A 14,966-nucleotide genomic window follows, 5' to 3' on the forward strand; every position below is an offset into this window, starting at 1 on the left:
TCCTGAAATATTCCCATCGCTCACTCCTACTTTTTCTGTCATAATTTATTCCAGTTGATCCGTTGAAGCTGGTGTTTTGTTCCATTGTTTCATGAAATCTTGACAAGCAGCACTAAATAACAAACCAGTCATTAGTTTAAAACATGCATTCATTTCCTATTGTAAAAATATACTTTTCTTTCATGAAAACAATAGGGGAAAATATATGGCATAATGTGTTTTCTGTGTAATTGTTGAAATACAGTTTCCTCAGTTTGATTTACATTTTCTTCAGAGGAGATGTGTGTGATGTTAAAATGCTAAAAATACATTAAATGTAAGATTAAAGACTGAAAATCCTCCATCTGAACAATAACACAAGAATGCTGTTGTTGTGAATATTCAGTTCAGCTCAACTGTAAGTGTTCAGTGGTTTATTAATGGAGGAATAAATCTGGAAGAACTTACGTTACTGACAGTAGTTTGTGTGTTTGTTCTGCAGGTCAAAGCGAGTCGAAGCAGAAGGTTTGTGGAGCAGCACACAGACTGACAGATGTTTCACGTGTTTGAAGAGCTCTTCATTCGCTGCACTGGAAAAACACACATTTTAAAGCTTGTTGATCTGATGTAGGAAATGACTGAGATTACAGACTAACAATCTGATCAACGTGTGAAACTGTGATTACCTGAAAGGACACGATTAACTAACAATGATAGTTTGAGTGAAAAACCAGTCTAACTTTCAGAACTGGTTCGGCTCAACTGCGACGACTGAAGTAAACTGAGAAATGCTTTGCAGCTGCTTGATTTCATTTTTAAACTTCACTCAATGTTTTTCACATCTTCAGTAAAATAAGAAACCCACGAATGATCATGAGAGGAAACATAAATGACACGATCTTCCTGAAATATTGATTCTTCTGCTGCTTTTCAAGCCTGTTTTCTTTAAGAAATTGAAATCTGTAGTTTTTCCATTTGGATCTGCTGTACTGAAATCACACACAATGTTCATTAAAGGAAACTAGTTTAAACACAAATGATCACAGTGATTCCAGAGGCTGAAACACAAAGATAGTTGATGATATAAACTCACCGATGAGATGATCTCCTGATCTGACCTGGAATCAGACTGTGGACTGAAGACGCTGTTCATCAGAAGATGATGGTGTTTATGAGCTGCTCAGCGCTCTTTTATAGCCTGAATAACTCCGGAAACATCAAACAAAGATGCATTAAACATCATTAACACTTAATGGACACACAACCGCATCAGCAAATAAAACCAAACTGCAAATTAGAAAAACACTGAAACAAAGAGCCTCAAGTGTTATTGAGAGGAAAATGTGTACAGTGATATAATACTCAGATTTTGCAAAGATTTTACATATACAAATCAGTTAGCTAATAATGTATTAATCCCTTAAAATATGAATATTACCATATTAAAATATGGTGAACACTAGAGTTTTTCACAGCAGAATAATCAAACACATCTGATCTTAATGGTAAATAATGACAGTAATGAACACTCATTAACATGTTGATCATGAACACAAATAAGATAAACTATAAACAGGAGAACCCTCAACAAGGACAGGACAATGGGTGGCCCGGGGAGCACGAATAAGAGGTCTAATGCATGACACATGGAAAACAGGGTGTACGTGTCGCAAGTTGGTGGGCAATTTGAGTCTAACAGCAACAGGACTAAGAATCTTGGCAATGGGAAAAGGACCAATGAAACGCTAGTTTATGAGAGGCGTGTTGTTATGGCAAGTCTCGTGTGGAAAGCCACACTTTCTGCCCACAGACATACCTAGGAGCCTTGACGCGATGGCGATTGGCAGAGCGGCGAGACAGACTGTTACGACACAAGGCGGCTCTGACTCCAAGTACTCTGACAGCGCCGAATAAATGCCTGGACCGAGGGCACTGAGGTAAAGAGAGGCACTGAAGAAAAGAGAGGTGGTTGGTACCCCAGGCAGGACTGGAAGCGAGAGAGACCTGTGGCAGAAGAAGGAAGAGAGTTGTGTGCATATTCCACCAACGGCAATTGTTCACTCCACAATACGGGATTACGGAATGCTAGAGTACGGAGCAAACGTCCTAAAATCTGATTGGTGCGCTCGGCCTGCCCATTGGTCTGGAGGTGAAAACCAGAAGACAAACTGGCCGAGGCACCAATCTGATGACAGAACTCCTTCCAGAACATACACGCAAACTGGGGACCCCTATCAGAAACAATGTCTGTGGGGAGACCATGCAAACGAAAAACGTGTTCGATCACCAATTGGGCCGTCTCCTTTGTGGAGGGCAATTTAGAGAGTTGAACAATGTGAGCGGCCTTAGAAAACCGATCAACAATAGTCAAAATGACAGTATTCGCGGCCGACAGAGGAAGACCTGTCAAAAAATCCATTGCAATGTGAGACCAAGGTCGGCACGGAATAGGAAGTGGGCGGAGTAGCCCCACGGGAGGAGAGTTACTAGATTTGGTCTGGGTGCAAATAGCACAGGTAGTAATAAGTCTTGAGAAAGAGTGGGCCACCAAAATCGCTGACTTATGGCTGCGAGAGTACCTCTTATTCCAGGATGAATCATTAACTTAGACGAGTGGCCCCACTGTAGTACTGCGGGACGAACAGAGATAGGAACGAACAGAGCATTGCAGGAGCACTTGGAAAGAACAGTTACATTAGTCAGCACTGATTTGACCTGTCTCTCTATTCCCCAGACCGCGCCTCCAACCTCGCAACCATCAGGCAAAATGGTCTCGGGAGTGGCGAGAGCGAGCATCTGGTTTGGTATTGTTCTAGCCGGGGCGGTAGGAGATAGAGAAATTAAAACGTCCAAAAAATAATGCCCAACGAGCCTGACACGCATTAAGCCTCTTAGCCGTCTGAATGTACTCTAAATTCTTGTGGTCTGTCCACACAACAAACGGAATAGAGGTACCCTCAAGCCAATGACGCCACTCTTCGAGAGCTAACCGAACCGCGATTTCCTATATCATAATTACGCTCCGCAGGCGAAAGTCGGCGGGAAAAATATGCACAAGGATGAACCTTCTCGTCCTGCGGTGAACGTTGCGAAAGTACGACACCAACAGCCGCATCAGAGGCATCAACCTCGATGATAAATTGTCGTTCGGGTCAGGGGTGACCAAAATAGGGGCCATGGTAAACAGCTTCTTTAATCTGTCAAACGCAGATTGCGTGGGCTCAGACCAAACAAAGCGAGTCTTGGACGATGTAAGGGCTGTTAATGGAGCAGCCACTTGACTGAAATTGGAAATAAAGCAACAGTAAACATTTGCAAATCCAAGGAAACGCTGTAGCACAATGCGAGAGTCAGGAACAGGCCACTCAACCACCGCACGCACCATGGCTGGGTCCATGCTGATGCCATCAGCAGACACCACCGAACCAAGAAATGTAACAGAAGGGACACGAACAAGAGCTTGAAACACTGCCGGAGTGCTGACTAGGCCGACGGTAAAACCTCTTCATCTTTGACATTTCCTTCGCCGCCCGAGTCAATAAAGGCTTGACACGAGGCAATGACTCCAGACCAGTGCAGCGTGACTGGGAATATGGTGCATGTTCTCTCCGCAGGGGATCTCGCAGCTACGCCCGTCAGTACTCCCCGTTCTACTGATGAGCGCATCCTTTTAACGGACAGACCGCTGCCAGATGACCAGAACGCCTGCAGTACATGCACAGGGATGCGGGATGTGGGATGCGGTGCTGACACTCAGCTGGAGAGATCCGGATCCCAAACATCTGCATAGGCTCAGGAATCTGAGCAGCCTTGAATGACACAGGAGTGGAAGCAGGTGGTGAAGTAGGTGGCACAGGGGTCGGCAATTGGGCACGGCGTCGTAGCTCAGCTCGCTTCTCCAATCTGATGGCCAATTCCACCAACTGATCAACTGATCAACTGACAATCAGCGGGGATTTCACACCCATAAATCTCGTCTTTAATTTCTGAGCACAAATCCTCCAGAAACCGAGCTGTGAGTGCAGGCTCGTTCCACTCACTGGCTGTGGAGAGAGTACGAAACTTGATGGAATAGTCAGAGACCGACCTTCTGCCTTGGTGCAGCACAGCTAGCTGACGAGATGCCTCACGCCTGCTGACTGAGCGATCGAAGACTTTCGTCATCTCCTCCTTGAAATGGGAAAAAAGCTGGCAGCACTCAGCCTCCGCCTCCCAGACCGCCGTGGCCCAGTTCCGCACTCTTCCCGTCCGCAATGAAATCACAAAGGCGACCTTTGCACTGGTCAGACGCATATGTGGCGGGCTGGAGAGAGAAAACAACCTCACACTGAGTCAGAAAGGCTTTACATTCAGTCAGCTCACCCGAGTATCTTGGGGAATTGTTCACTCTTGGTTCCACAGCTGGGCTGGAAGATGGAGGATCAGACAGCTCGGCGCAGAGAAACTGAAAGCGGTGATTTGAATCAGTCACCTGGCCAGCGAGGCTCTCAACAGCATGTCTTGCAGCAGAAAGCTCCTCCTCATGTTTTCCGAGCAATACTCCCTGCATCTCCACCGCCGAACGAATTGGCCCCTCCTTCACCAGGTCCATAGCTGGTCGGATTATTCTGTTAAGGAAACAGGACCCAGAGGCGAAAGAGTACAATAATCACAGTTTAATAGTCTCTCAAAAATAGTAACGAAGGCAGTCTGCCAAGTGCGGAGTCACACACACACTCGCAGCTGGTATCAAAAACAAACAGTCTAGAACAACCAGTTAAGGGGAGCCGCAGAGCCATCTTCAGGCTGGAGATGGAAAGTACCACGGCCAGCAGATGGAGAGACCAGGCAGAGGGAACCGAAGACTCAGATGGTGAGATCCTGAGAACGCATCAGTGGCTTGGACTGGGACCAAGACTGAGGCACACTCAATATAACAGGTCAAAAGGCTTCTTGAAACAGCGAAGAGCAAACGCCAGCATGGGAAAGCAATAATCTGACACTGAAGCTCGGAGAGCAACAGAGAAAAGAAGGGGAAACAATCAGAGAAGAAACAAAACAGGTGCGTGAGCAATCAGCGCGAACGCTGAGGAGAAATGAGCTGCAGGTGAAACTAAAAGAAATGATAGGAAGAAAGGAGAAAATAAGGAGCAATTAAACCTGGTTCATGACAACAAAAGCCATGTGATGCATATATTTCACATACGATGATTTAAAAGATTATAATAGCTAAAATGATAAACAATACAGTTTTTATGTATTCATTTAAGTTTCAGTCATGAAGGATTGAACTTGAAGCACTTCTGCTGAGGATCATAATGGTTTGGTTTCTGCTGTTCACTGATTGAGTGGATGTGGGTGATTTTTACTCTGTTTTCAAAAGCTTGTTATCAAGAGATTCAGTAGTGATCGCACATTTCCTCATTTCCCATCAGCATTAATTCATTATGCATGTCACAAACCACCTCTAATGTAACATGAATGTTTACTGTTTTCTACTGAAATTATCCTTCAATGTCAGATTTGTTTGATGAAACATCACAACTTTAGTGGGCAAACTCCATATACATGCTTGATTGGTAAGATTTGTGGGTAACACTTTATAATAATGTTCAGTTATAAGTCATTTATAAATGATTAGTTAAATTACAAAACATCATAAATGATTAACATGCTAATGACATGCTAATGATTTACAAATGTATGTTATCTTAAAAATGTGTAAATCATTAAATAAATCAATCAGATTATTAGTAGGTGATTGATAAGTCATTAGTTGATACATTATTGATCACTTATAAATCTTTGAATTATTTATTTCAAAATTGTTTTGTATCATCTCAATAAACAATGGTTATTCATAAACAAATGATGAACAAACCATTAGTAAATGATCAGTATATGATTTATTGATTATTTATTGATATTGATTATTTATTGATTATTATTAAGTTGTAAGCTGGTCAGTGTTCAAAAGCACAAACATCACTCTACAAAATGCTGGCTTAAATATGGACAAACCCAGGGATTAGGTTGTTTTCACCCAGCCATTTTTTTCAAACAATTTTGGATTTATTTTTTTAGCCATCAATATAGTAATATAGTAAAAGGCATGTTTTTGCTCACCCCCAAATAGGAGCAATTTTGTGGGGTATTTTAAACTGAAACTTGACCAGACCAGAGACTTATATTACATCTTGTGAAAGAGGGCATAATAGGTGCCCTTTAACCCAACCTGCTGGGTTTGTCCATATTTAACTTAACTTAGGTTGTTTTTAACCCAGCATTTTTTAGAGTGATGCAGGTGTGCTAAAGCACTATTTTTAAAAAGAGTAATTTATTTGTTTTGAAGTGGATAAACATTTATAAATGCCTTACAGTCACGTGATTCTAGTCGATTATATTAAATCTTTTCACTCATCAGTACAGGCTTGTGTTCTGTGTGGAGTGTGTGGATCTAGTGATGAAGTGAACCTCTGAACCGGTTTTACCTTCCACTGAAGCTCACATCAGGTGCACAGAGTTAAACACTCCATGTACACACTACAAAGTACACACTACAAAGTGTTTAACACCTGTTATAGATGAAGTGTAAACGCATGAATCATTTGCAAAGCTTTCTGCATCTCTAATCTAAAGTGTAAACTATTCATCAATTTTAAATGTGTTACACATAATTTGCAGTTTCTTTATAAATTATGTACAAACTGCAATTTGTAAATTTACCCTTCATTTGCCATATGCAAAGGTTCTGCTACCTTTCAGTTACAGTATATAAAAATTTTAGTCTTCACAATATTCCTCATTTAAATAATTAATATGCAGAATAAAAGGGCAGGCCTGGTTAAGTTAGTAAGTAGTTTGTTGAAATTGGCGGTTATGGTAAGGGGCGGGACATTTCCCAAACGCCAATCACAACACACTGCTCCAGCCGACCAATCAGAGCACATTGTGCTTTTCAGAAGGAGGGGCTTCATAGAGACAGGATCTAAACAGAGCATTACTGACAGACTGGGAAGAGAGGAGCTGCAACAATGAGAATATGAGGAAGCATTAAAACATCTCAGGTTGTGTATTCAACCCGGTTCCATAAGAAGGTGAACAAGACACTGCGCCTTGGTGTTAATGCTATGGAGAACGCCATCAGTGTGACCGGTGTCTGAAGTACATGTAAGAACATGGCCATATTCATTGGCAAATGGCAGTCTATGATGTCACAAGTGGAGCCTGTGAGTATAAAAGGGAGCCTGTAATACACGTCACCATCTCTTTGTATGTAGGAGGTTCGCAGGCAAGCATGGGCAAGCTATTGAAAGAGATGCTTCCAGAGGTCATAGATCCTCTTCTTAATATTGTTAATTCATCTTTATCACTAGGATATGTACCAAAAACTTTTAAGCTGGCTATTATTAAACCTCTTATTAAAAAAACACATCTTGATCCTAGAGAATTAATCATTTACACGCTGATCTCAAATCTCACTTTTCTGTCAAAAATTCTAGAAAAGGCAGTTTCATCACAACTATATTCCTATTTAGAAAGAAAAAGGATTTAGACCGTACCATAGTACTGAGACTGCTCTCATTAGAGTTACTAATGATTTGCTCTTATCATCAGATCGTGGTTGTATCTCTCTATTAGTGTTACTGGATCTTAGTGCTGCATTTGACACTATTGATCACAATATTCTTCTAAATAGACTCGAAAATTATGTTGGCATTAGTGGAATTGCATTGGCATGGTTCAAATCATACTTATCTGACCGTTATCAGTTTGTAGTAGTAAACGATGAGATGTCATATCGATCACAAGTTAAATATGGAGTACCGCAAGGCTCAGTACTAGGACCGTTGCTTTTCACTCTGTACTCTAATTTTTGGACTGAAAACTTCTTCACGTAATAACCTAGAATACTGTCTAACACTTGATGGCTGCTCTGTTAAGTCTTCGTCGTCAGTTAGGAACCTGGGTGTGCTCTTTGATACCAATCTTTCATTTGAAGGCCATGTTACTAGCATCTGTAAAACTGCATTCTTCCATCTGAAAAATATATCTAAACTACGACATATGCTCTCAATGAAAAATGCAGAACAGTTAGTTCATGCGTTCATGACCTCGAGACTAGATTACTGTAACGCTTTACTGGGTGGTTGTTCCTCCCGCTTGATAAATAAACTACAGCTCGTACAAAATGCAGCAGCTAGAGTTCTTACTAGAACTAGGAAGTATGACCATATTAGCCCAGTTCTGTCATCACTGCATTGGCTTCCTGTTAAACATCGTATAGATTTTAAAATCTTGCTAATTAATTACAAAGCACTAAATGGTTTAGCTCCCCAGTACCTGAGCGAGCTCTTAATGCATTATAGTCCTTCATGTTTATTGCGATCTCAGAATTCAGGCCAGCTGATAATACCTAGAATATCAAAATCAACCGCAGGCGGCAGATCCTTCTCCTATTTGGCACCTAAACTCTGGAACAATCTTCCTAGCATTGTTCGGGATGCAGACACACTCTGTCAGTTTAAATCTAGACTAAAAACACATCTCTTTAACCTGGCATACACATAACACATTATCAATTTATATTTTCAAATCCGTTAAAGGATTATTAGGCTGCATAAATTAGTTCAGCCGGAACCGGGAACACTTCCTATAACACCAGATGTACTCGTTACATCAGAAAAAGAATGGCATCTACGCTAATATGAGTCTTTCTGTTTATCCCGAGGTTTACCGTAGTCAACCGGATCCGGGCCGTATCCAGCTGAGACCAAGGACCGGTGCCATGACACGACCACAACGCAGCCCTGAAGTATCAGCAGAGATCAAGTCGACTAGATTATCCATTGTGAAGACATCATCGACACGACAGCCAGTAGCACAGCTCCTCAACAGACTGTCCATACTAGAGCTGTAATCGGGCCTTAAAAGTTAGGCCCGACAGAATTCGGCCCGAGCCTGACAAATACATTTTGATTGACAGCTTTTTAAAAGCCCGAACACGTTTACAGCCCGACATTATTCAAATGTGTGCACACATACAGCTTTTGTCAAGAATGAGTCATTTATACATGTTTTAACATAATTTATTCATGACTAACGTAGGCTACTTGGAAGTTGTAACAAAGAAAATAAGTCCTCTGTAACATCTCAGCACTCTAAATATGCCTAGGCATACACTTAGCATATAAAAATAATTTCTTAACAAATTAAATTAAGATAAATTCTAAATTAAGATCGGTATTTGGCAATAACGAAATTAAGATAAAGGCTTCGCCACTTCTCTCCACAATCCAGCCTCAACACGACAGTAAATAGCAGCTGAAATTAAAAAAAAAAATAATGCCAACATTAGCCTATACTCTGTCTACATTATGCATTTAAGACTCAATTAATATTTAGTTATAATTTTAAAAACCTTTACTCACCAAGATTAGGCTACATGTTTTTGTGGAGGAAAATTATTGAATCCACTGATAGTTTCAGCGCAGTCCTGTGCTCACTGAACACCCTTTCACTGCTGCTGGTACTGGCCGGGATGCATAGTAGGCCTACCTACTGATCTGGCTAATTTTTCAAGTTTTGGGTAGGATGGTTTGTTGATCTTCCACATCTATTTCATTTTCCATGACAGCCGTTTTAATGTAGCGAGTGACCTCGTTATCATCCCAGTCAGCTTACTGTAGATTTTCCCATCTTTCTCGCGCTAATCGAAACGCATCACATGTCCGCTCATTTACAGCGCAAGCCGGAGCGCAAGTCCGAGCCCGTGTAAAATGATAGATATTAAGTCCAAACCCGGCCGAATCCGTCGGGTCCCGTCGGGTTCAAAGATCTTCAGCTCTAGTCCATACCGGCGTGATGAATACGATCCTCAACTGGATGGAACTGAAATAAATACTTTGATTGTTACGATCCTATCAGACTTATGATAGCAACCTGAATCGTAACAAAGCACTGTTCGCCAGAGGAGAACTGGCCCCCTGACTAAGCCTGGTTTCTCCCAAGGGTTTTTTCTCCATTTTAACACCTATTTGCCACTTGTTTGCCACCTGATGTCACCTGATGGAGTTTGGGTTCCTTGCCACTTGTCGCCTTTGGCTTGCTTAGTTGGGGACACTTGACATTTGACATTCAATAGTATTCTTGACATTTATTCAACAGTGCTTTGATCTGCCTGCATTGACACTATTCTTGAAGAGCTGCTGTGCAGCAAAAATTATGTACCAGTTATCAATGTAAAGCTGCTTTGACACAATCTGCATTGTAAAAAGTGCTATATAAATAAAGGTGACTTGACTTAGCCCAATGGTGACTATAATCCAGCAGCCTATTCCAGCTGTTATTAGTCAAATAAACACAGACAGAAACAGATACAGGAGAACTGGAGCTCTTTAATTATATTAATGATAGAAAAGAGAGAATACAGGACAGTCTCTGACTCCATATGATACAGTCAACTATATGAAACACTTCTATAAACACAACAATATTACTAATAACTCCTGGATAATATTTATATAAACTTAGTACACTTCTGATATACTTCATGCACTTGAAATCAAGTGTTTTTAGGGATTGTTCACCCAAAACTGTCCACTGACTTACAATATATGGACAGAATAATCTCAAAATATTGTCTTTTATGTTCCACAGTAGAAAGAAAGTTATTCTTCTTTTGATCAACATGAAGGTAAAGTGTCATTTTTCATCCTTTTAATAGCATGAATAGTAATTATCTGCTAAAAAGAGTGTGATAAATGTACATGCATTACGAACACTAGCTGACAAGCAGGAATATGACATTAAACTGTGAGTCTAGCGGGAAATTAAGTCAGAATAAAGGGTGTTTGTGTGCATGTGTGCGTCTGCACTGATGTAGTGATCAGAACTGATGCTGAACGCAGTGTTCACGCTGAAACCTGCTCGTGTGTGGAGGATCCAGCAGACTGTTGGACCTGTTTTACTGCGGGAACATTGATCCTACAGCATTTCCCCACGACTGCAATGAGACGCTCTTTATGAAGGCAAACCATTGATCCACTACTCTGGATTATAACTCCTCTCCATTGAATGAGAAATTACTGCTGCTACAGAAAGTCAGCAGAAGCTTCAACAGTAAGTGTTCATCAATACATCTTTGGATAAAACTCTCTTTACTGTGTGTGTTTTCTTTATGAATCGAGAGTTTTCTCTGATAAACCTGTTTGTGATGAATAGAATGACACTGTCTTCATTTCATCAGTTCAGCTCTATTTCATCTGTTTAAACTGAACTGCAGGCGGTCTGTGAACGAGACGCAGGATTTTGCACTGAAACACAGCAGGCAAACGTGGCTCTACTGTCTCGAGAGTGTTCGTCCCGACTGTGTGTCGAATTCTGATGTGTGTCAGTCCTACAACAGCAGCGAACAGACTTCATTAAATCACCAGCATCAGGCCTCATGAACAAGTACAATAAACAGTCAGCGAGTGGGTTCAGATACAGGAGGTGTTTAGAAAAAAAAAAAACTTTATCAAATAATAAACTGTACTTTAACTTGGGAAAAGTCGTGACAATAAAATCTAGGATTACAAAGGGGAGAATGAGAAATGTGTAAGTCAGCAGCACCAGGAACAAACTTCCCAAAATCAATCGTCGCTTTAGAGAAGTAAGAGATATTGCGTGTGAAAGACCGCGACGAGTACCAACAAAACACAGAATGATTATCGGGTAGGGGATAAAACAGCCGATCGATCGCTTCACATATCCAAAAGACAGCGAATCAAAGTCTATGTCTACAAAGATCAGAGGAACAAACCAGATGATCACAGAAATAACACAGGAGACTTTTAGTGAATGGTGAGATTTGTACCAGATAGGATGAGAAACCAGAAGATATCGTTCAAAAGCAACACACGCCATAAAATACACACCCGCAATCAAACTGTAATGATATGCCCTAAAGAATATATATAACTTGAATCCAATATACACTTCAGGTGTGAAATCGATTGTCTTCATTATGATACAAATGATCTGAATGAGATCTGAAAGAATCAAATGAATAACAAAAACTGGAGCAGAGCGCTGAGATTTGATAAGAGCACACAACGCCACCAGAGTTAAGATCATGATGGGAATCTCAATGGCTGAAATGACCCAGATGAATAATGATGCTGCAATATCGTGTTTCTTGTCAAATTCATTTAGCTCATGCAACAATTCCTCTTCATCATAATAATCTTCACTTGATCCGTTGAAGCTGGTGTTTTGTTCCATTGTTTCATGAAATCTTGACAGGCAGCACTAAATAACAAACCAGTCATTAGTTTGAAAAACATGTAAGATTAAATATTGAAAATCCTCCATCTGAACAATAACACAAGAATGCTGTTGTTGTGAATATTCAGTTCAGCTCAACTGTAAGTGTTCAATGGTTTATTAATGGAGGAATAAATCTGGAAGAACTTACGTTACTGACAGTAGTTTGTGTGTTTGTTCTGCAGGTCAAAGCGAGTCGAAGCAGAAGGTTTGTGGAGCAGCACACAGACTGACAGATGTTTCACGTGTTTGAAGAGCTCTTCATTCGCTGCACTGGAAAAACACACATTTTAAAGCTTGTTGATCTGATGTAGGAAATGACAGAGATTACAGACAAACAATCTGATCAACGAGTGAAACTGTGATTACCTGAAAGGACACGATTAACTAACAATGATAGTTTGAGTGAAAAACCAGTCTAACTTTCAGAACTGGTTCGGCTCAACTACGACGACTGAAGTAAACTGAGAAATGCTTTGCAGCTGCTTGATTTCATTTTTAAACTTCACTCAGTGTTTTTCATATCCTCAGTAAAATAAGAAACCCACGAATGATCATGAGAGGAAACAGAAATGACATGATCTTCCTGAAATATTGATTCTTCTGCTGCTTTTCAAGCCCATTTTCTTTAAGAAATGGAAATCTGTAGTTTTTCCATTTGGATCTGCTGTACTGAAATCACACACAATGTTCATTAAAGGAAACTAGTTTAAACACAAATGATCACAGTGATTCCAGAGGCTGAAACACAAAGATAGTTGATGATATAAACTCACCGATGAGATGATCTCCTGATCTGACCTGGAATCAGACTGTGGACTGAAGACGCTGTTCATCAGAAGATGATGGTGTTTATGAGCTGCTCAGCGCTCTTTTATAGCCTGAATAACTCCGGAAACATCAAACAAAGATGCATTAAACATCATTAACACTTAATGGACACACAGCCGCATCAGCAAACAAAACCAAACTTCAAATGAGAAAACCACTGAAACAAAGAGCCTCAAGTGTTATTGAGAGGAAAATGTGTACAGTGATATAATACTCGGATTCTGTCATTCTGTAAGTTTATCAAATTATGATTATGCAGTGAGAGCAAAATAAAGACAAAACCTTAGAGCAACTTTTTCTACTGAAAACAAAATCTCTGCATCTTTATCTTGAGTTTCATTCAGACTCTGATGTTTGTGAAGCTCCACATCGATCCGTCAGTAAACTTTGAGTTAGTTTGATTCTGCACTGCTTTAGTAATGTTCACTAATTTACATCTGATTATAATTACTGACACTTGATGTAGTGATAAATGTAAAGTATACTAACTTTATCTGTTAAACATTTACAAATCATTATAAATGTGTATTCCAAATTTTTAATTATGTTGTGTTAATATCTATTAATATTGGTGAAATCATAATTGATGTTCAGATATGGTGAACACTAGAGTTTTTCACAGCAGAATAATCAAACACATCTGATCTTAATGGTAAATAATGACAGTAATGAACACTTTCATTAACATGTTGATCGTGAACACAAAAGCCACGTGATGCATATATTTCACTCATGATGATTTAAAGATTATAATAGCTAAAATGATGAACAATACAGTTTTTATGTATTCTTTAAAGTTTCAGTCATGAAGGATTGAACTTGAAGCACTTCTACTGAGGATCATAATGGTTTGGTTTCTGCCGTTAGAAAACTCTTCCCTGATTGAGTGGATGTGGGGGATTTTTACTCTGTTTTCAAAAGCTTGTTATCAAGAGATTCAGTAGTGATCGCACATTTCCTCATTTCCCATCAGCATTAATTCATTATGCATGTCACAAACCACCTCTAATGTAACATGAATGTTTACTGTTTCCTCCTGAAATTATCCTTCAATGTCACATTTGTTTGATGAAACATCACAACTTTAGTGGGCAAACTCCATATACATGCTTGATTGGTAAGATTTGTGGGTAACACTTTATAATAATGTTCAGTTATAAGTCATTTATGAATGATTAGTTAATTTACAAAACATCATAAATGATTAATAAGTGACATGCTAACGATTTACAAATGTATGTTATCTTAAAAATGTGTAAATCATGAAATAAATCAAACAGATCATTAGTAGATGGTTGATAAGTCATTAGTTAATACATTATTTATCACTTATAAATCATTGAATTATTTATTTCAAAATTGTTTTGTATCATCTCAATAAACAATGGTTAATCATAAACAAATGATGAATAAACCATTAGTAATTGATCAGTATATGATTTATTGATGAAGTTGTAAGCTGGTCAAAAGCACAAACATGCAGGTATACTAAAGCACCATTTTTAAGAAGAGTAATTTATTTGTTTTGAAGTGGATAAACATTTATAAATGCTTTACAGTCAGGTGATTCTAGTCGATTATATTAAATCCTTTCACTCATCAGCACAGACTTGTGTTCTGTGTGGAGTGTGTGGGGTCTAGTGATGAAGTGAACCTCTGAACCGGTTTTACCTTCCACTGAAGCTCACATCAGGTGCACAGAGTTAAACACTCCATGTGTGTCGGAGAAGACAGCTGTCTGTACCCTCACCAGTCAGCACTCACACTGCAGTACACACTACAAAGTGTTCAACACCTGTTATAGATGATGTGTAAACGCATGAATCATTTACAAAGCTTTCTGCATCTCTAACCTAAAGTGTAAACTATTT

At 39.7% G+C, this 14,966-nt stretch overlaps 1 protein-coding gene across 2 annotated transcripts; it reads right to left on the reverse strand.

Moving 5' to 3' along the window:
• Positions 1 to 10,335: 10,335 nt before the first annotated feature.
• LOC125250814 (mas-related G-protein coupled receptor member A5-like) lies at positions 10,336 to 13,244 on the reverse strand. 2 transcript variants are annotated; one of them, XM_048163593.1, is made up of 3 exons: positions 13,041 to 13,244; positions 12,416 to 12,537; positions 10,336 to 12,249 (listed from the first exon to the last, which is right to left on the reverse strand). In XM_048163593.1, the coding sequence occupies exon 3, from the start codon at positions 12,220 to 12,222 to the stop codon at positions 11,227 to 11,229; it is 996 nt and encodes a 331-aa protein (XP_048019550.1). In that variant the 5' UTR covers positions 12,223 to 12,249; positions 12,416 to 12,537; positions 13,041 to 13,244; the 3' UTR covers positions 10,336 to 11,226. The 2 variants fall into 2 exon arrangements, with proteins under 2 accessions (XP_048019550.1, XP_048019551.1); XM_048163594.1 differs by lacking the exon at positions 13,041 to 13,244 and having other exon boundaries at positions 12,416 to 12,544.
• Between the last annotated feature and the right edge of the window lie 1,722 nt (positions 13,245 to 14,966).

The sequence above is a fragment of the Megalobrama amblycephala genome, linkage group LG17 (genome assembly GCF_018812025.1).
Source record: "Megalobrama amblycephala isolate DHTTF-2021 linkage group LG17, ASM1881202v1, whole genome shotgun sequence".
Classification (NCBI taxonomy): domain Eukaryota; kingdom Metazoa; phylum Chordata; class Actinopteri; order Cypriniformes; family Xenocyprididae; genus Megalobrama; species Megalobrama amblycephala.

Excerpts from the sequence above, each read along its gene's own strand:
- LOC125250814 (XM_048163593.1), bottom strand. The coding sequence starts at position 12,222 with ATGGAACAAAACACCAGCTTCAACGGATCAAGTGAAGATTATTATGAT.